The sequence below is a fragment of the Doryrhamphus excisus genome, chromosome 11 (assembly GCF_030265055.1).
Source record: "Doryrhamphus excisus isolate RoL2022-K1 chromosome 11, RoL_Dexc_1.0, whole genome shotgun sequence".
NCBI lineage: Eukaryota > Metazoa > Chordata > Actinopteri > Syngnathiformes > Syngnathidae > Doryrhamphus > Doryrhamphus excisus.
This window is the reverse complement of record NC_080476.1, coordinates 19,143,431-19,167,076: the sequence shown is the minus strand read 5'-3', so window position 1 is coordinate 19,167,076 and position 23,646 is coordinate 19,143,431. Positions and strand designations below refer to the sequence as shown.

Here is a 23,646-nt window from a genome sequence, read left to right as displayed (position 1 = left end):
GTTCTATTTAATTGAACATTATTCCGGCATAGGAGTTAATGGGATGTTGGCACGGGAACGCCGAGGCAGATCGGATCATATGCTGAAATGACCACAAACGGAAACCGGACTTCGGTTCTACTTAACACGAGACCATGACATTTTTTTCAATATCACTTCAAAAATCCGGTCGTTCGGTTTTCCTGGTTCTATTTAATTGAGCATTATTCCGGCATAGGAGTTAATGGGATGTTGGCACGGGAACGCCGAGGTAGATCGGATCATATGCTGAAATGACCACAAACGGAAACCGGACTTTGGTCCTACTTAACACGAGACCACAACATTTTTCTCAATATCACTTCAAAAATCCGGCCGTTCGGTTTTCCTGGTTCTATTTAATTGAACATTATTCCGGCATAGGAGTTAATGGGATGTTGGCACGGGAACGCCGAGGCAGATCGGATCATATGCTGAAATGACCACAAACGGAAACCGGACTTCGGTCCTACTTAACACGAGACCACGACATTTTTCTCAATATCACTTCAAAAATCCGGTCGTTCGGTTTTCCTAGTTCTATTTAATTGAGCATTGTTCCGGCATAGGAGTTAATGGGATGTTGGCACGGGAACGCTGAGGCAGATCGGATCATATGCTGAAATGACCACAAACGGAAACCGGACTTCGGTCCTACTTAACACGAGACCACGACATTTTTCTCAATATCACTTCAAAAATCCGGTCGTTGGGTTTTCCTGGTTCTATTTAATTGAGCATTATTCCGGCATAGGAGTTAATGGGATGTTGGCACGGGAACGCCGAGGTAGATCGGATCATATGCTGAAATGACCACAAACGGAAACCGGACTTCGGTCCTACTTAACACGAGACCACGACATTTTTCTCAATATCACTTCAAAAATCCGGTCGTTCGGTTTTCCTTGTTCTATTTAATTGAGCATTATTCCGGCATAGGAGTTAATGGGATGTTGGCACGGGAACGCCAAGGTAGATCGGATCATATGCTGAAATGACCACAAACGGAACCGGACTTTGGTTCTACTTAACACGAGACCATGACATTTTTCTCAATATCACTTCAAAAATCCGGCTGTTCGGTTTTCCTGTTTCTATTTAATTGAGCATTATTCCGGCATAGGAGTTAATGGGCAATAATTATATGTGAGAGAACCGTTCTCCCTGGAGTGGAATCCGGAACAAATGGAATCTCTGATGTGCAACATTCTACTTCATTACATCTGCCGCCATGAAAGCCCCAACATCTGGCAACGCATCCTTGACGGATAGACAGGACTTGCGAACCGGAAGGGAAAAATCAAGGAATATTTAGAGACGACGTTACACGCTGTGTTTGTTGCATGAATGAACAAACGTGCTCAGGTGTCAAAGTCAAGGCCCTGGGGCCAAATTTGCCCTGCAAAAGCCTGGAAATAATCCACATCAAAAATACCGATGGGTCCATGATTCGGTCGTCGATTAGTATGGGCTGATTTCTGTAAAAAATAATAAACCAGAGTATTCCGAGCTGACGAGGAACGTTGAGAGATGGCGTTCCATGTATCCTTATCGTAGTAATTCCGACTCTGGATCCTTGAACTAATGACAAATGAGTTCTAAGTCCTATGAAAAAAAAAAAACGATGAAAAAAAAGTGCAACTTATAGTCCGGAAAATACGATATTTGGTTACCTGAAATTTTCCATGGACTCCCCGGGGCCCCCGCACCACAGTTTGCCAAAAAAAAAAAAAAAAATCCGATATTGTGTGTCGCTGCTCTATAGGAGCCATTAATGCCATAATAAATGACTCTAAAAGGCAAAAATACAATGAAAATAAATAAATATAAAATAAAATTGACTTCAATAAAAGTGTAAGAAAATAATAAATATAAAAATGACTTAAATGTGAAAAAGTTTCATAAAAATTATGTTAAAAAAATAAAAATAAATCACTAAAAAAGGACTTGAAAAAATAGGAAAAATAATAGAAAATCAAAATGACTTAAATTAAAATATACGAATCATATAATTAAATACAAATCAAAATGTCTTAAGAAAAGTCAATAAAATTTATTATTATTATTATTATTATTATTATTATTATTATTATTATTAAAAGTGTAAACAATTTAAAATAAAAAAAATAATTGTATAAAAAGAAGAATTACCTTAAATGTAAAAATTAATAAAAATAATAGAAACTCAAAATAAGTAACATAAATTTAAAAAAGAACAAATGCCTTAAATATGTAAAAAAAAATAAAAATAAAAATGTATTAATAATGAAAAATAAAATAAATAATACACATTATAAAAGTCTAAATTGACATCGTAAAACAAAATAAAAAAATACATAAATCGCTTACATAAAAAATAAAAAATATAAAATTACAAACAAGCTGAATGAAAGCATTTAAAAAATGACTTAAATGAAAATAGAAAAATAATACAAATAATTACAAATGAAACTGACTTAAATACAAGTGTAAAAAGAATTTTTTTTAAAATCAAAATAAATTTTATAAATGCGGCTCACAGACAAAATGTAATGCTATTGTTACACTTTCACATCACAGTGGACTTTATTATTCTTGTCATTATTATTATTATTATTATTATTATTATATGCAACTTCATTGCTACAGTTAAATACATACTGCGGATTTTCGAGAAACACTGGAATGTACATCAAAGTTTTCCGTTAAACGGGATCTGGTTCCCCCGTACATATCCCCATTTCTCCGAGTGATGTTTTTCGGCAGCACTTTCCGAAGAAACGACAAACAGGAAGTCTCAGTTCTTAGTGTGCCGACACCCAAAAAGTGTAATATTATGATAGAACGTAAGAAAGTGCATAATAGAACCCCTTAACGTCTCAGTCTATTTAACCAAAGCAATAATAATAATAACTGTCTGTATCCGTGGTTGCCGTGACAACAACATCAAGTCCCACTTGCCGCGTTCATCTGCTCTCTACCCGCAACCCGATTATCTTCCGCCGTGCTCGGAGGCGATTTGGAGGGCCGCTGGGGCGTGTGCGAGCGGCGGAGGCGGCGGTCGGGGTACAGGCTGTTGTCGAAGGGCTTGCGGTGGACGCAGATGACGTGAGTCTTCAGGTTGCCCTTCTGGGAGGCACTGTAGGGGCAGTAGCGGCACGGGAACGGCTTCCGAGCTATAAAATGGGAAAAAAAAAAAAAAAAAGAACAACAGTTAACAAAGCAGAAATACATCGAGAAATATTCCACAGTATAAAAAAAAACAAAAAAAAACATAAGTCGCTCTGGAGTATAAGTGGCAGGAACAGCCAACCAATGAAAAAAAAGTGCGACTTATACTCCGGAAAATACGGTATATATTGTATTTTCTGGACTATAAGTCGCTACTTATAAGTCGCACTGGAGTATAAGTCAAATTTTTTAAGGTAATTTTTATAAGTCGCTCTGGAGTATAACTTGCAGGAACAGCCAACCTATGAAAAAAAATATGACTTATAGTCCGGAAAATATTTCTGGACTACAAGTCGCACAAGGCCAAAAATGCATAATTAGGTCGAAAAAAAAAACATACATAAGTCGCTCTGGAGTATAAGTCGAATTTTTTCAGTTAATTTATTTTAACTACTTAACCAAAACAGACATTACGTCCCCTTGGAAGACAAGTTCTAACAATAAAAGAATATGCTAACATGCTAACATATGCTAACACATATGCTAACACATATGCTAACACATATGCTAACACTTATGCTAACACATATGCTAACACATATGCTAACACTTATACTAACATATATGCTAACACATATGCTAACACATATGCTAACACATATGCTAACAATGGTTATTCAGCTACACAAAAAATAAACAGAAAAGGTGTCCAGTGTTTATGTAACACTTTTTTCAAATTTTTTAAGGTAATTTTTATAAGTCGCTCTGGAGTATAAGTCGCAGGAACAGCCAACCTATGAAAAAAAGTGCGACTTATAGTACGGTATTTGCTTAGCTGAAATTTTCCAAGGACTCTCTGGGGTCCCTGCACCACAGTTTGCCAATCTCTGCATTAGACTGTATACAATACACGACTATAAAAATGACATATGTGATATTGTATTTATCGTATTTTATATCCTATTTTCTGGACTATAAGTCGCTCCGGAGTATAAGTCGCACAAGGGCAAAAATACATAATTAGGTATAAAAAAAATAACATAAGTCGCATTTTTTCAGGTAATTTATTTTAACTACTTAACCAAAACAGACATTACGTCCCCTTGGAAGACAAGTTCTAACAATAAAAGAATATGCTAACATGCTAACATATGCTAACACATATGCTAACACTTATGCTAACACTTATGCTAACATATATGCTAACACATATGCTAACACTTATGCTAACACATATGCTAACACATATGCTAACACATATGCTAACACTTATGCTAACATATATGCTAACAGATATGCTAACATATATGCTAACACATATGCTAACACATATGCTAACACATACGCTAACACATATGCTAACACATATGCTAACAATGGTTATTCAGCTACACAAAAAATAAACAGAAAAGGTGTCCAGTGTTTATGTAACACTTTTTTCAAATTTTTTAAGGTAATTTTTATAAGTCGCTCTGGAGTATAAGTCGCAGGAACAGCCAACCTATGAAAAAAAAGTGCGACTTATAGTCCGGAAAATACGGTATTTGGTTAGCTGAAATTTTCCAAGGACTCCCTGGGGTCCCTGCACCACAGTTTGCCAATCCCTGCATTAGACTGTATACGGTACACGACTATAAAAATGACATATGTGATATTGTGATATTATTTATACCAAAAATATGGTATATATCGTATTTTCTGGACTATAAGTCCAAAATACGTTATATAACATACGTTATGTTATATATATGTTAACATATATGCTAACACATATGCTAACATATATGCTAACATATATGCTAACACATATGCTAACATATATGCTAACACATATGCTAACACATATGCTAACACATATGCTAACACATATGCTAACACATATGCTAACTCATATGCTAACAGATATGCTAACACATATGCTAACACTTATGCTAACACATATGCTAACATTTATGCTAACACATATGCTAACACTTATGCTAACACATATGCTAACTCATATGCTAACACATATGCTAACACATATGCTAACACTTATGCTAACACATATGCTAACACATATGCTAACACATATGCTAACACATATGCTAACACTTATGCTAACACTTATGCTAACACATATGCTAACACATATGCTAACACTTATGCTAACACGTATGCTAACACATATGCTAACACATATGCTAACACATATGCTAACAATGCTAACAATGGTTATTCAATGGTTAATTTAATGGTTATTGTGTGTCGCTGCTCTATAGGAGTCCACAAAAAAATGTAAGTATTTCAAAATAACGTAGTATTTTAGAGCTTTGGTACTTCTGTATATTTTTTTTAACGTGAATAATTTTGAGTTTTGGCTCCGACTTTATGGAATGCTGGCTATTAATACACACACAGATAAATAAACACACACACACACAAGTGTTGAGTTGAGGAATGACAGACGTCTGCAGCTGAGAGAGGAAAGGAATGCCAACACTTCCTGTCCGTCCCGTGCAACCCAACCCCCACTCGCTAACCCTTAAGCCCGCTAACAACAAAGCAGCTAATAGCTTCCATGCGTTGATCAAACCGTAATGTAAAACAAAAAAGTCAGCACGACGCCGGGGGGGGGGGGGGGGGGGTGGTGTTCCGGACGAATTAGCTCATAAAAACGACTTTTTCCTGTCTGTCTCACACTTCAATGTGTTTCTCGGTGATTCATCCTTACAGTAAACTGTGATGTAATGATGTCATGTGACATCACTTCCCAAAAACCGAGGCTGTCTCAAGTTTGTACCCCCCCCCCTCCCTTGCATTCTTCTCCCCCTTTTTCCTCTCTATCACGCTCATCATCGGAGTCGTGGAAGAAGGGTGGCAGGATGGAAGGGTGGAAAGGTGGAAGGATGGAAGTGTGGAAGGTTGGAAGGAGGGAAGGGTGGAAGAATGGAAGGATGGAAGGACCGAAGGACCGAAGGACTGAAGGACCGAAGGACCGAAGGGTGAAAAGATGCAAAGTTGGAAGGGTGGAAGGATAGAAGGGTGGAAGGGTGGATGGGGGGAAGGATGGAAGGGGGAAGGGTGGAAGGGTAAAAGGGTGGAAAGTTGGAATGGTGGAAGGGTGGAAGGATGGAAGGGTAGAAGGGTGAAAGGATGGAAGGGTGGATGGGTGGAAGAATGGAAAGGTGGATGGGTGGAAGGATGGAAGGATGGAAGGATGGAAGGATGGAAGGATGGAAGGATGGAATGGTAAAAGGGTGGAAGAGTGGAAAGTTGGAATGGTGGAAGGCTGAAAGGGTGGAGGGATGGAAGGGTAGAAGGGTGAAAGGATGGAAGGGTAGAAGGGTAGAAGGGTGGAAGGATGGAAGGGTGGATGGGTGGAAGGATGGAAGGGTGGAAGGATGGAAGGGTGGAAGGGTGAAAGGATGGAAGGGTGGAAGGATGGAAGGATGGAAGGGTGGATGGGCGGAAGGATGGAAGGGTGGAAGGGTGGAAAGTTGGAATGATGGAAGGATGGAAGGGTGGAAGGTTGGAAGGGTAGAAGGGTGAAAGGATGGAAGGGTGGAAGGGTGGAAGGATGGAAGGGTAAAAGGGTGAAAGGATGGAAAGTTGGAAGGATGGAAGGGTGGAAGGGTGGAAGGATGGAAGGGTGGAAGGGTGGAAGGGTAAAAGGGTGGAAGGGTGGGAAGTTGGAATGATGGAAGTATGGAAGGGTGGAAGGATAGAAAGGTAGAAGGGTGAAAGGATGGAAGGGTGGAAGGATGGAAGGGTAGAAGGGTGAAAGGATGGAAGGGTGGAAGGGTGGATGGGTGGAAGGATGGGAGGGTAGAAGGGTAGAAGGGTGGAAGGATGGAAGGGTTGCAGGGTGGAAGGATGGAAGGGTGGATGGGTAAAAGGGTGGAAGGGTGGAAAGTTGGAATGGTGGAAGGATGGAAGGGTGGAAGGATGGAAGGGTGGATGGTTGGAAGGATGGAAGGGTGGAAGGATGGAAGGGTAGAAGGGTGAAAGGGTGAATGGGTGTAAGTATGGAAGGGTAGAAGGGTGGAAGGATGGAAGGGTGGAAGGATGGAAGGGTAGAAGGGTGAAAGGATGGAAGGGTGGAAGGATGGGAGGGTAAAAGGGTGGAAAGTTGGAATGGTGGAAGGATGGAAGGGTGGAAGGATGGAAGGATGGAAGGATGGAAGGGTGGAAGGATGGAAGGATGGAAGGATGGAAGGGTGGAAGGATGGAAGGATGGAAGGATGGAAGGGTGGAAGGATGGAAAGGATGGAAGGGTGGAAGGATGGAAGGCATCGCAGGTCCTCCTCCTGTCCTCCTGTCCTCCTGTCCTCCTGTCCTCCTGTCCTCCTCCTCCCCCCCCCCCCCCCATCCCAGTAGGACATCTGCGGGAATCGAACACTCTGCCGTGCATTTCCATAAAAATGTGTTTTGGGGGTGAAATTAGTGAAAACTCCCAGAAGGTGTAAGCAATAAAAGGTAATGCTCCATCTGCTGGTGTATCATAACCTGATGGACAATAAAGTACACACACACACACACACACACACACACACCTGACACCTGAATATCATCATAATACTACACAAGGTTGTGTATATTTGTGTGTATGTGTGTATGTGTATATGTGTGTGTGTGTCAGTGAAAACAAAAACAATAATTTTTTTCCAAGAAATCATGAAATAAAAACACAATGGACGCCATCTTTATACAAAGTCAGGTTAAAAGAAGTCAAAAGGTTTTCACGTTTTCGGACCCCCCCCCCCCCCCCCGAACCCCCCCTCCCACGGGAGAGGTCCAGGAGAGGGCAACCTCCAAATAAGTTCCATTAATCACCAAGCAGAATCTAATGTAACTAATATTTTACAATTAGAGAAGACAGGAACCATCCATCTCTTCGCCGCGTGATCCTCTATTCATAGCTTAGCTTGCTCACGCCGCCACACGCACACAATGTACACACAATGTACACACAATGTACACACAATGTACACACGTGTGCATGTGATGCTATACCTTTACATGCACATGCGCATGCACATGCACACGTATGGGAGTAAATAGAATTGAGGGGAAATGAGAAAGGAGGGATGACAGAAAGAGAAATGATATTCCAATAGTAAAGATTGCTGACTTGGTCCCAGACACTGACCTGTCTTAAGGGGGGAAATGACACTTGACAATGCATCTGGCAACCAGGAACATACTTTTTACATTAAAAACTCTCAATTCGTATGCACGCATGCACAGGGAGTCTTTATTCTTATTCTGTCTTTACTGTTTTTACTTTTTTACTGTCTTCACTGTCTTTACTGTCTTTATTGTCTTTACTGTCTTTATTGTCTTTATTGTCTTTACTGTCTTTACTGTCTTTATTGTCTTTACTGTCTTTATTGTCTTTATTGTCTTTACTGCCTTTACTGTCTTTATTGTCTTTACTGTCTTTATTGTCTTTATTGTCTTTACTGTCTTTACTGTCTTTATTGTCTTTACTGTCTTTATTGTCTTTACTGTCTTTATTGTCTTTATTGTCTTTACTGTCTTTACTGTCTTTATTGTCTTTACTGTCTTTATTGTCTTTATTGTCTTTAGTGTTTTTACTGTCTTTACTGTATTTACTGTCTTTATTGTCTTTATTGTCTTTATCGTCTTTACTGTCTTTACTGTATTTACTGTCTTTATTGTCTTTATTGTCTTTACTGTCTTTATTCTTTACTGTCTTTATTGTCTTTACTGTCTTTATTGTCTTTATTGTCTTTACTGTCTTTATTGTCTTTACTGTCTTTATTGTCTTTATTGTCTTTACTGTCTTTACTGTCTTTATTGTCTTTACTGTCTTTATTGTCTTTATTGTCTTTAGTGTTTTTACTGTCTTTACTGTATTTACTGTCTTTATTGTCTTTATTGTCTTTATCGTCTTTACTGTCTTTACTGTATTTACTGTCTTTATTGTCTTTATTGTCTTTACTGTCTTTATTCTTTACTGTCTTTATTGTCTTTACTGTCTTTACTGTATTTACTGTCTTTATTGTCTTTATTGTCTTTATTGTCTTTACTGTCTTTATTGTCTTTATTGTCTTTATTGTCTTTATTGTCTTTATCGTCTTTACTGTATTTACTGTCTTTATTGTCTTTATTGTCTTTACTGTCTTTATTCTTTACTGTCTTTATTGTCTTTACTGTCTTTACTGTATTTACTGCCTTTATTGTCTTTATTGTCTTTACTGTCTTTATTCTTTACTGTCTTTATTGTCTTTACTGTCTTTACTGTTTTACTGTCTTTACTGTCTTTACTGTCTTTACTGTCTTCATTGTCTTTATTCTTTACTGTCTTTATTGTCTTTACTGTCTTTACTGTCTTTACTGTCTTTGCGGTCTTTATTCTTTGCTGTCTTTACTGTCTTTACTGTCTTTATTCTTTACTGTCTTTACTGTCTTTACTGTCTTTGCAGTCTTTATTCTTTGCTGTCTTTACTGTCTTTATTGTCTTTACTGTCTTTATTCTTTACTGTATTTACTGTATTTACTGTCTTTATTGTCTTTACTGTCTTTATTCTTTACTGTCTTTACTGTATTTATTGTCTTTACTGTCTTTATTGTCTTTATTCTTTACTGTCTTTACTGTATTTACTGTATTTACTGTCTTTAATTTCTTTACTGTCTTTGTTGTCATTATTGTCTTTATTGTCTTTACTGTCTTTACTGTCTTTATTCTTTACTGTCTCTATTGTCTTTACTGTCTTTACTGACTTTACTGTCTTTACTGTCTTTATTGTCTTTACTGTCTTTATTGTCTTTATTGTCTTTACTGTCTTTACTGTCTTTACTGTCTTTATTGTCTTTACTGTCTTTGCTGTCTTTATTGTCTTCATTGTCTTTATTGTCTTTACTGTCTTTACTGTCTAGTCTTTACTGTATTTATTGTCTTTACTGTCTTTATTGTCTTTATTCTTTACTGTCTTTACTGTATTTACGGTCTTTATTGTCTTTCCTGTCTTTACTGTCTTTTTTGTCTTTATTGTCTTTACTGTCTTTACTGTTTTACTGTTTTTGCTGTTTTTACTGTCTTTACTGTCTTTGCTGTCTTTATTGTCTTTATTGTCTTTACTGTCTTTACTGTCTTCTGTTTTTACTGTCTTTGCTGTTTTTACTGTCTTTACTGTCTTTATTGTCTTTACTGTCTTTACTGTCTTTTTGTCTTTACTGCCTTTATTGTCTTTATTGTCTTTACTGTCTTTACTGTCTTTACTGTCTTCATTGTCTTTACTGTCTTTATTGTCTTTACTGTCTTTACTGTTTTTGCTGTTTTACTGTCTTTACTGTCTTTATTGTCTTTATTGTCTTTATTGTCTTACTGTCTTTACTGTCTTTACTGTCTTTACTGTCTTTGCTGTTTTTACTGTCTTTATTGTCTTTATTCTTTACTGTCTTTATTGTCTTTACTGCCTTTACTGTCTTTATTGTCTTTATTGTCTTTACTGTCTTGACTGTCTTTATTGTCATTACTGTCTTTACTGTCTTTATTCTTTACTGTCTTTATTGTCTTTATTGTCTTTATTGTCTTTACTGTCTTTACTGTCTTTACTGTCTTTACTATCTTTATTGTCTTTACTGTCTTTACTGTCTTTACTGTCTTTATTGTCTTTACTGTCTTTACTGTCTTTATTCTTTACTGTCTTTATTGTCTTTACTGTCTTTACTGTTTTTATTGTATTTATTGTCTTTACTGTCTTTACTGTCTTTATTGTCTTTACTGTCTTTACTGTTTTTACTGTTTTTATTGTCTTTATTATCTTTATTGTCTTTGCTGTCTTTACTGTGATATTAGTCTTTGAAGCCAAATCCTGTCCTCTGAAACATTGCCATGTTTTGGTCGTGTTCGTAACAAAAAGAAACCAAAGGGCGACGCCGCGGGGCCCGAAAGCGAAGCAGCCGCAGCGTGAAAGTGCTAAAAATGATCAGGACCACCATGACCCCGCCTCAGCACCAAGCGCACGTTTGTGTGTGTGAGCGTGAGATAATGACCATGATGACAGCGGCGGGGGGGCCCGACTGGGGGGGGGGGGCGGCCAGGGGCGGCCAGAGGAGCTGAATGGTGACGGATGACACAGCGCCGAGCTCTGATGGCCTACAGACATTGAGTGATGACCGCACATCCTTCCCCGGCGCTCCACCCTTCATTATCTCCATGAGGAGAAGCGACGGCACAAAAGAGGACGGCGTTGCCCTCACGCTGCCCTCGCACGACATCTGCTCACGGAGACGAACGCGCTACTCCCGTCACTCCATCCATCTCCATCTGCGGCCATCTTTTCTTGCTTCTCATCTACGGACTCTCTTATAGGGGACGCGGAGGTCAAAGAATGAGATAATGACCTTTCTGGTTCTGGTTCTGGTTCTGGTTCTTAATCATTTATGTATAGATCTTATGCTCACCGGTAAGAAACCGGGATTTATCATTTCATTTGTGAAGTGCTTCAAAGTTATTCAAGGGCATTTATGTTATGAAAACTGTAATAGGAAAAAAAATATATTGTATTTTAGAGTGGTAAATGTCGCCATCTTGTGGCTGAACCCCGCTATTGCAAGTGAATTGAAGCCAGCTTTAAAAACACAAGGGATGTTCCAATGGAGGACTAATGAGCATGCAGAAAGGGTTCAAACCGGGGTCACCATCTGGCCAATTACTACCACCGCCACATTGGAGTCGACCCGAACTGTCAACGCAAAACGCATCACTCGCGTGTCCAAAGTGCCCGGCAATATGTCAGCGTGCCACTCGACATGCCATCCAGCGTGGAAAAAGATGGGGGGGGTCGAACAGGAAAAAGACAGAGCCGTGACAAAGCCACCTGGTCATCGCTGAGGACGGGACAGGCGGCGAGAGGGGGCGGGGGACCACCTGCTCCGATTCGCCTTTTGGAGGACGTCCACGTATCCTCAATGTCGGTCAGCAATGGACGTCTGTTTGACTGACAGGCCTGATAGAGAATGCAAGAGACTGACTAGACGGGGTGCCCAAATGTAAATATTACCCTCCCCGCTCCGATTTTTTATTTATTTAATATTTCATATATTTAATATTTTATTTCATATATTTACTATTTAATAAAAATATTTCATATATTTCATATTTAATAAAAAATATTTCATATATTTCATATTTAATAAAAATATTTCATATAATTCATATTTAATAAAAATATTTCATATATTTAATATTTAATATTTAATATTTTATTTCATATATTTAACATTTAATAAAAATATTTCATATATTTAATATTTAATAAAAATATTTCATATATTTAATATTTAATAAAAATATTTCATATATTTAATATTTAATAAAAATATTTCATATATTTAATATAATAGAAGGAGTTCAATATATTTCAAGGAAAAAATGCATACAGGTGAAATCCTAAAATATTTAATATGTAACAATTTATCTCGGGGAAATTCAGGAAAAAAATTTGGACAAAAATTAAATAGTTTTGAAAAAAAACTGCTATAATTTTATGACAATAAAGTATTTATATATTGAGAGAAAAAAGCCGAATACAATTTTAATATTGTATATGTTACTATATAATAATAATTTAATTTAATTTTAATAATTTAATAAAATAAATCATAAAAAGAAAATAATTTAATTTAATAAAAAAAAAGTCAACAAACTAAATACATTTTTAAGGAGAGAAAGTTGGAATTATTTGAGCAAAAAGTTATAATACAGTTATAATAATAATATTGATATTAATATTATAATAATATATAATATTATATAATAATATAATAATAATAAATAAAATAGATAATAATAATATTATATATATATTGATATTAATATCAACATCGACATCAATATTAATATTATAATAATATAATAATATTATAATCATAATAATAATAAATAAAATAAATAATCATAATAATATTATATTGATATTGATATTAATATCAACATCAACATAAATATCAATATCAATATTAATATTATAATAATATATAATAATATATAATAATATAATAATAATAAATAAAATTAATAATAATAATATTATATATATATACATATATATATTGATATCAACATCAACATCAATATTAATATTATAATAATATAATAATATAATAATAATAATAATAATAATAATAATAATAATAATAATAATAATAATAATAATAATAATAATAATAATAATAATAATAATAATAATAATAAATAAAATAAATAATCATAATAATATTATATCGATATCAATATTAATATCAACATCAACATCAATATTAATATTATAATAATATAATAATAATAATAATAATAATAATAATAATAATAATAAATAAAATAATCATAATAATATCTATATTAATATCAACATCAACATCAATATCAATATTAATATCAATTGACCTAAAAAATGAGGTTCCCACAACAAAGCAATAAGTCACGTGAGCTGGATTATTAATATTAATATTAAATATTAAAATAATATAAAACTCTCATAATATTAATATTGATATTGATATTTAAATTAATATTATTTGACCTAAAAAATGAGTTTCCACCACTGACAAAATATGGAAATATGAGATTAAAAAAATCCAAATTATGGGCATAGAAAACGAATGAATTTCTGTCCCAATTAGAGTTTGACCTTTGATCCACGGAGACGGGAATGTCGCTACAGAAGATTCTGGAATATGATCTGTTCCGATCGAGGTGCAATTACGGCGCCGTGACAAGCGCGAGAGTCGCCTTTCGCCTTTTCGCCTTTCCGCCATATTGTCATAACCATCTGTGCACGACGACGCCGCACCATCACGACTTAACTGTTCCACAATCGGGAAGAAACGGGAACAGATGTGATTCCCTAATGGAGTTGACAGCCACTTCCTTGTCTTTCATATGAAACATATTGAGTTTCAGAATTTAACAGGGGAGGGGGGGGCACAATTTTTTTTTGGGGGGGGGGGGGGGGGTCATGTTGCACTCATAATATGAATGCATATCAAAGACCCCAGCTGTTGCATCCACCCCTCCCCCCCGGGGGAGAGACGCCATTATTAAATCGGGGGGGGGGGGGGGCACGGGGGGGGCTCAACTGGTCCAATCATCAGACACACCTGGGTCTTCCTTAGCTCCGTTTCCAAGTTCCAACCGGGAAAAAAAAAAAAACAAAAAAAAACAAAACAGGAAATAACTACGTTTTTGAAGTACCAGTGAAGTATCACGTGTGTATAATTGGCGGGATTTATTCACATGCACGCTTCACACCTTCCCAGTCAGGTGATGATGGCTCGGGATCTGCAGCCGAAAATATTTTAGAAGGGGGTGGGGGGTTGGGGGGGGGGGGGTGGTAGCGTCTAACACAAAGTCACACTAAGTCACACTAAGTCACACTAAGTCACACATGACACAGGAAGCAGGATGTGATACTGATAAAACACCCCCCCATTCCCCCCCCAAAAAAACAACAAAAAAAACCTGAGGGTGCATTAATGCTATTTGTCCACTAGGTGGGAGTATAAGCATTCAAATATCAGGCTTCATGTTGCTAACTTCAAATATGGAGCATATTGAAAAAATATGGATATATGCGGACAAGTTATGGATACTTCAAGAAAAAAAATGCATCTCAGTTTTTTTTGTCCATTTTTTAAATTAATTTTACAAATATTTCAACCTTCTCAAGTAATTGTTGTCATTTTTTCCTCATACTATTTTGACTTTATTTGCATAATATTAATATTATATATCATATATAATAATATATTAAGAATATAATGATAATAATAATACATTTTTAATTTTTTTCTCATACTATTTTGACTTTGTTTGCATAATATAATATATTAATATTATATATCATATATAATAATATATTAATAATATAATATAATATAATATAATATAATATAATATAATATAATATTATATTATATTATATTATATTATATTATATTATATTATATTATATTATATTATATTATATTATATTATATTATATTATATTATTAGTATATATAATAATAATAATAATAAAGTTGTCGTTGACTATTCAAATATTATTAATATATAATATTATATATCATATATTAATATTATATAATATTATAATATATAATAATAAAGTTGTCATTTTTGTCTATTTTGACTTTAATAATGACTTTTTACTTTAATAATATTATATTATATTATATTATATTATATTATATTATATTATATTATATTATATTATATTATATTATATTATATTATATTATATTATATTATATTATATTATATTATATTATATTATATTATATTATATTATATTATATTATATTATTAATATATAATAATAATAAAGTTGTCATTTTTTGTCATACTATTTTGACTTTAATAATGACTTTTGACTTTGACTTTAATAATATTAATTATATTATATTATATTATATTATTAATATATAATAATAATAATAATAATAAAGTTGTCATTTTTTGTCATACTATTTTGACTTTAATTATGACTTTTGACTTTAATATTAATTTAATATTATTATTAATATTATATATCATATATAAGATATTAATAATATAATAATATTATATTATATATTATTAATACATAATAATAATAATAATACATTTGCCATTTTTTCTCATATTATTTTGACTTTATTTGCATAATAATATATTAACATTATATATCATATATAATAATATATTAATATTATATAATATTACTAATATATAATCATCATCATCATCATCATCATCATCATCATCATTGTCGTCATCATAACTTTTTCCCCAATATAATTCTCCAAAACGACTTTCTAAATCCTAGTTTTAGAATGCACCATGGGCCGCAAATGGCCCCAGGATCCCAACTTGGACACCCCTGACCTACCACGTACGACCCGTCAGCGTATGCTCACCTGATGTCCCGTTATTCACGTTCCCTCCGCCGTTCACTTCGTTCCGATGCACGCCGCCGCGAGTCTTCTGAGCCCGCAGTAGCGACAGAAGCCCGACTTGCGGATACGGACTCATCGGTTCCGGCGTCGCGTTATCGGGCGCCGCGGCCCATTCGCCCATCTTGTCCGCTTGACCCCCGTTTGTCATCACTTCCACCCCGTTTGGGGCCGCTTTCTCAACATCAACTGCGGAAACGCTTACGGTTTCTTTTACCCCTAAAATGTCACACGTGTACGCAGGGGGGGCGGGGGGTCCATTCCTGAACATGTCGGACATATGGAGTAGCAAAGCGGGGGTCACGGTGGGGTGCGAGGACACCGACAAATCCAAAGGCTCATACTGGGACTTGGGTGTGATTACAGATGAAGGACTCGTATCACTGTGGTTCTCAGCAGGAAGGTACTGACTACTTCCTGGACTCCTGGCTTTGACTTTTGGGTTTTGGTTGGGACTGGAACTCCCGTTGCTGTTCTGCCAGGACGGGAATCGGTAGCGTTCCAGCTGGAAACCGACGGCGGGTACACACTTGTAGGAATTGTCGCCTAAAAAAAACACACAAAAGCAACAAAACACAGGATGCAAATCAAATTCCCGAAGCATAGTAAGCACTTTGTTTCCGAGCAAGGCACGCCGAGGTACGGCGGTTCTCAAACATGAAAAATGTTGCAATCCCCCCCCCCCACACACACAAACACACACGGAGTTGAATGATTTAAGCGGTGCCCTGCAGTAAATCAAGCTTGTAATCAGCTTTCAGCTCCAGTGATCCATCATTTTACAGTATGGCCGCCACCGCCACGTAATAATAAATACAAACCCGAAGATGCTAACGCTGAACGTGATTCCTACAGAAATAACACAAGAGTCAAATTTGCAAAACATCTCAAAGAGGATGAGAGGGTACCCCCCCCCCCCCCCCCCCCACCACGATTAACCCTCCTCTTGTGTTAGCTTTCTGGTATCTCTTATGTTAACGGGTCGGTTTTGACCCATATATTGAATCAGCTATAAAATACACTAAAAATAATAATAGTTATCATCAAATTTGCTTTTCAGCTTATTTTATTTTATTTTATTTTATTTTATTTTATTTTATTTTATTTTATTTTATTTTATTTTATTTTATTTTATTTTATTTTATTTTATTTTATTTTATATGTAAAACGGGTCGGTTTTGACCCATATATTAAATCAGCTATAAAATACACTAAAAAATAATAATAGTTATCATCAAATTTGCTGTTCAGCTTATTTATTTTATTTTATTTTATTTTATTTTATTTTATTTTATTTTATTTTATTTTATTTTATTTTATTTTATTTTATTTTATTTTATTTTATTTTATTTTATTTTATTTTATTTTATTTTATTTTATATGTAAAACAGGTCGGTTTTGACCCATAGATTAAATCAGCTATAAAATACACTAAAAAATAATAATAGTTATCATCAAATTTGCTTCTCAGTTTATTAAATCCTACCCCTCCATCTGGTACTTTTACAATCAGTAACAATCAGTTACATTTGTTCACTTCCTGCTTTCCTAATATAGTTTTATAGTTTTATAGTTTTATAGTTTTATAGTTTTGTTTTTGTTTTTGTTTTTGTTTTTGTTTTTGTTTTTGTTTTTGTTTTTGTTTTAATTTAATTTAATTTAATTTAATTTAATTTAATTTAATTTAATTTAATTTAATTTAATTTAATTTAATTTAATTTAATTTAATTTAATTTAATTTAATTTAATTTAATTTAATTTAATTTAATTTAATTTAAATTAAACCAGAAGTGGGTCAAAAATGACCCGGTCAGGTTGTTTTCTTGAAATATCTTTGTAATGAAATTTTTTTATCATTTCATATTCCAGGTATTCCTCAAAAACATGTTTTTGATATCATGCCGTTTACATTTTTAAGAAATTTTAAGAAATTTTAGTTTTTGTGTTACTACCCCAACCTTCCATAAGTGGGTCAAAAATGACCCGGTCAGGTTGTTTTCTTGCAATATCTTCATAATGAAATTTTTTCATCATTTCATATTCCAGGTATTCCTCAAAAAACATGCCGTTTACATTTTTAAGAAATTTTAAGAAATTTTAGTTTTTGTGTTACTACCCCAACCTTCCATAAGTGGGTCAAAAATGACCCGGTCAGGTTGTTTTCTTGAAATATCTTTGTAATGAAATTTTTTAATCATTTCATATTCTAGGTGTTCCTCAAAAAACATGCCGTTCACATTTTTAAGAAATTTTAAGAATTTTTAAGAAATTTTAGTTTTTGTGTTACTACCCCAACCTTCCATAAGTGGGTCAATAGCTTCTTAATGAAAATTTTTCATGGGTCAAAACCAACCCGTTAGCATAAGACATGATACCAGAAAGCTAACACAAGCGAAAGATTAATCCCACTCCCAAAAAAAAAGTGCAATAATCCCGTCTTCTTTAGCTTTCATCCTGTTTATCTGTGAATGATGTGTCGTTCCTAACATCTTCTTGTGTTTACACACAACGTAACGGTCCCGGCGATGACGGAAACACCCTCCGGGGTTAAACACACTTCAGCGTGACCGTTTGGGAGGAAGAGATCGTCAGCCTCGCGTTGTCTTTAAACAGCCCAGCTGTTTCGCCGCCATTCCAATTACAGTAAAAGTCATCCGACGCCATTAAGCCACAAATATTGGCAGTTTATTGCCCAACACTCTCTTGGCATTTGAAGGTCAGGCCATACATTATACTGTGTCTTTTAGGGATGCGTCTGGGATAGGCAGATAAACCCACCACCATTAATTTAATTCCATGCATATTGATGCCTTATTGTTCTTCTTTAATGGACTAATATCTGAGTTACAGCGGTGATTCATCCTCCGCCAGAGAAATATCAATTTCATACCCCTCAAGATGTGACCCTGAGGTAATTCTCCAGATCTAATGATGTGAAGTCGGCGCTTTACTTTGTTTCTAACTTTAATAGAAAAACTACAATTGTGAAGCGAACGGCAATAAAAGGACGGCTGGTTCTTTTATGTTTCATATGTAGAAAACCATAAAATATCAACGTCCTTGAAGTAAAGACGCAGTATTTGGTGCAACACGATACAGGGGGGGTGTAGTACAGGGACCGCAAGGACCACCGAGGGTCACATCTAAAAATCTAAGACAGAACTTAAAAACTTTTTTTGCAAAAAACTTTTAAAATTATATGTGATTTTATTATTATTGGGTCACAGTATTGACCCCTGGGGGACGCCGCATGATATATTTAAGCTCACAGGTGTATAAGGCTACTGTTTCCTGAGTAACTTTTAATCTGATTTAAGACTTGTTTGCTTTGTTTATTATTACAATTAAAAAAAATATTTATTCATAATTTTTTTCTTGAGAATTTGAACTCTCAACTACTAAAATAATTTATGATTTTATTATTATTATTAGCTCTTGAGTGCTATAACCAGAAAAAATGTTGTTTTATTTTTTGCAAGTAATATTAGATTTAAGTATTTTGTGACTTAACAGATGTCATATAGATTGAAGAGTTTTGGTCTCAGTATTGACCCCTGGGGTACACCGCATGATATATATTTAAGCTCTTCTGAGTAATTTTTAATCTGATTCAAAACTTGTTTGCTTTGTTTCTTATTACAATTTAAAAAAAAAAATATTCTTCATTTTTTTTCTTGAGTATTTGAACTCTCAACTACTAAAATTTCATTATTTTTCTTCATGATATTATATTTTTTTCCAGTGTTTTTTTTTTTTTCTTTTCTTCTCAGAATTATGACTTTATTCCCATGGAATGGTGACATTATTCCATTGATATTCAAACTTTTTTCCCAACATAATTTTCTAAAAATTAAGGCTTGATTTTGTCTATTACTAAATTTAAAAAAAATATATTATTTATAACATTTTAACTTTACGTTACTAAAATAACATCATTTTTCCTCAGCATTATTATATAGCGTGAAATTAAATTAAATTAAATTAAATTATTACATTTTCCTCATAATTTTTTGACTTTATTCTATTAAAATTACTGTTTAAATTTTTTAAATTTTTGCCGTAGTTGGGTTTTCATGTTAAATAAAATTTTTAGAATGTATTCCGAACCAATAACAAAGCACCTGCGGGCAGCATGTGGCCAATAGGCCGCACTTTGGACACCACCGGTCCCCTGGTGTAGCATATGAAAATTGTTTTATTTCATTTTGTGTATATATAGTATATATACATATATATGGATATATGAAATGTACACATAGACATGCATCATGGATGTAGACGAGCGGGAAAGATGCTTCCACAATGCCACACCCTCGCGTCTGCGCTAAGAGCCAAAATCCCGCCTGCTTAATGGAACTCTTCCCGATGCTCCATATATATTAGTTATTTTGCGGTTTAAATTACGACGACGTTGCCAGTTGCAGGAAACACACATCTGACCTCATCTTTTAGCGTCCCGAGAAGCCATTTACCCGAACTAAACATGGGAGCAGTAAAACAACATAAAGGCTGAGGATTCTACTCAAAGCACCCCCCCAACCCCCACTTCCTTTGGACGGGTGCCATCTTTGTGATTGCCTGGTTCATGCTAACTTAATCAGTTTAAGATTTACTTACACTGTCGAGGCTCACAATATGTGAGGGGAGTCATTTCAGAGCTTAGATTTATCAGGCAAAAGTCCAATTACTGCATCATTACAAGCCGACGCCTCTCTCGCATAACACAGAGACTCTAATAAAACCATGCGTATGCGTTATCTGACCTTACAGAGAAAACTCTAAATCAGGGGTCTCAAACTCAATTTACTTGGGGGGGGGGGGGGGGGGGGCACTGGAGCTAACGTCTGGGCCGCATCAGTTTTTCAAAACAAAAAAAAAACAAAAAAAAACGTTATTTCCTTTAAACTTACATAGCCATAAACTTACCACTTCCACACAAATAGGGAGGATAACTATTAACAGTAATTTAACCTTTAACATGAACATTAATCAAACGTAATATTTTTTTTCAGGGTGCATGATACAATACAGCAGGGGTCTCAAACATGCGGCCCGCAGGCCAAATGTGGTACGCAGGACACTACTTTGAGGCCCCCCGCCTTGATATGAAAGTTTAATGATATGGATGCTATATGGTATCATGTACCCAGATAAAATATTATTACGTTTGATTAATGTTCATGTTAAAGGTTAAATAACTGTTAATAGTTATCCTCCCTATCCGTGTGGAAGTGGTAAGTTTTTGGCTATTTAAGTTTAAAGGAAATAACTTTGAAGGCTACCGTTTAGGTCGCTAGCGCTCTAGTTTGCGAGTTAGCATGTGTCTCAGGACCCTGCAGTTACGCAATATGTTGTAAATCAGGGGTCTCAAACACGCGGCCCGCTGGCAAAATGTGTTCCTCAGGACACTACTTTGAGGCCCCCGCCTTGATATGAAAGTTTAACGTCAGTGCAACCCGCGCAAGTTTGATATGGATGCTGTATGGTATCATGTACCCAAATAAAAAATTATTACGTTTGATTAATGTTCATGTTAAAGCTTAAATAACTGTTAATAGTTATCCTCGCTATCCGTGTGGAAGTGGTAAGTTTATGGCTATGTAAGATTAAATGAAATACCTTTGAAGGCTACCGTTTAGGTCGCTAGCTCTCTAGTTTGCGAGTTAGCATGTGTCTCAAGACGCTGCAGTTACGCAATATGTTGTAAATCAGGGGTCTCAAACACGCGGCCCGCGGGCCAAATGTGGTACGCAGGACACTACTTTGAGGCCCCCGCCTTGATATGAAAATTTAATGTTAGCGCGGCCCCGCGCAAGTTTGATATGGATGCTGTATGGTATCATGTACCCAGATAAAAAATGATTACGTTTGATTAATGTTCATGTTAAAGCTTAAATAACTGTTAATAGTTATCCTCGCTATCCGTGTGGAAGTGGTAAGTTTATGGCTATGTAAGATTAAATGAAATAACTTTGAAGGCTACCGTTTAGGTCGCTAGCTCTCTAGTTTGCGAGTTAGCATGTGTCTCAAGACGCTGCAGTTACGCAATATGTTGTAAATCAGGGGTCTCAAACACGCGGCCCGCGGGCCAAATGTGGTACGCAGGACACTACTTTGAGGCCCCCGCCTTGATATGAAAGTTTAATGTCAGTGCGGCTCGCGTAAGTTTGATATGGATGCTGTATGGTATCATGTACCCAGAAAAAAAATGATTACGTTTGATTAATGTTCATGTTAAAGGTTAAATAACTGTTAATAGTTATCCTCGCTATACGTGTGGAAGTGGTAAGTTTTTGGCGATTTAAGTTTAAAGGAAATAACTTGGAGGCTACCGTTTAGGTCGCTAGCGCTCGAGTTTGCGAGTTAGCATGTGTCTCAAGATCGTGCAGTTGCGCAATATGTTTTAAATCAGGGGTCTCAAACACGCGGCCCGCGGGCCAAATAACTATTAACAGTTATTTAACCATTAACATGAACATTAATCAAATGTAATATTTTTTCCCGGGTGCATGATACAATACAGCAGCGGTCTCAAACACGCGGCCCGCGGGCCAAATGTGGTACGCAGGACACTACTTTAAGGCCCCCGCTTTGATATGAAAGTTTAATGTTAGCGCGGCCCCGCGCAAGTTTGATATGGATGCTGTATGGTATCGTGTACCCAGAAAAAAAATGATTACGTTTGATTAATGTTCATGTTAAAGGTTAAATTTATGATTTATTTAGGTTTATTTTTCATCTTATTTTGTGCAGAAAAATAAATAAAATATTTGAGAACAGTGGAATGTTTTATCAGCGCTTTTATTGTAGAAAATCTGTTTTTAATAAATGCATTTTTTTTATTTTTTTTTTGAAAACCAGACTTTAGCTCCAGTGGCCCGCAAGTAAACTGAGTTTGAGACCCCTGCCATACAGCATCCATATCAAACTTGCGCGGGCCGCACTAACATTAAACTTTCATATCAAGGCGAGGGCCTCAAATTTGTGTCCCGCGTACCACATTTGGCCCGCAGGCCGCATGTTTGAGACCCCTGCCATACGGCATCCATATCAAACTTGCGCGGGGCCGCACTAACATTAAACTTTAATATCAAGGCGGGGGCCTCAAATTAGTGTCCCGCGTACCACATTTGGCCCGCGGGCCGCATGTTTGAGACCCCTGCCATACAGCATCCATATCAAACTTGCGCGGGGCCGCACTAACATTAAACTTTCATGTCAAGGCGGGGGCCTCAAATTAGTGTCCCGCGTACCACATTTGGCCCGCGGGCCGCATGTTTGAGACCCCTGCCATACGGCACCCATATCAAACTTGCGCGGGCCGCACTAACATTCAACTTTCATATCAAGGGCGGGGGCCTCAAATTAGTGTCCCGCGTACCACATTTGGCCCGCGGGCCGCGTGTTTGAGACCCCTGCTCTAAAGAATTATATAAAAGACTGCGGAAAAGCGGGTAACCAGTGATTCATTTCATATGGAAATTGCCTTTAAGATTTATCCCCATACATCCCCATCAATGCAATCACAGCCTT

General features: G+C 35.7%; 1 protein-coding gene across 1 annotated transcript in view; it reads right to left on the bottom strand.

Annotated features, from left to right (window-relative positions):
* Window positions 1–2,477: 2,477 nt before the first annotated feature.
* Window positions 2,478–23,646, bottom strand: part of LOC131138355 (zinc finger protein 536-like) — a 39,171-nt gene continuing 18,002 nt past the window's right edge. The window contains exons 5-6 of the mRNA XM_058087197.1: window positions 16,078–16,659; window positions 2,478–3,173 (exon numbers count right to left, since the gene is read on the bottom strand). Coding sequence (XP_057943180.1) covers window positions 2,944–3,173; window positions 16,078–16,659 — 812 coding nt within the window. The 3' untranslated portion in view covers window positions 2,478–2,943. The remainder of the gene's footprint in view (window positions 3,174–16,077; window positions 16,660–23,646) is intronic.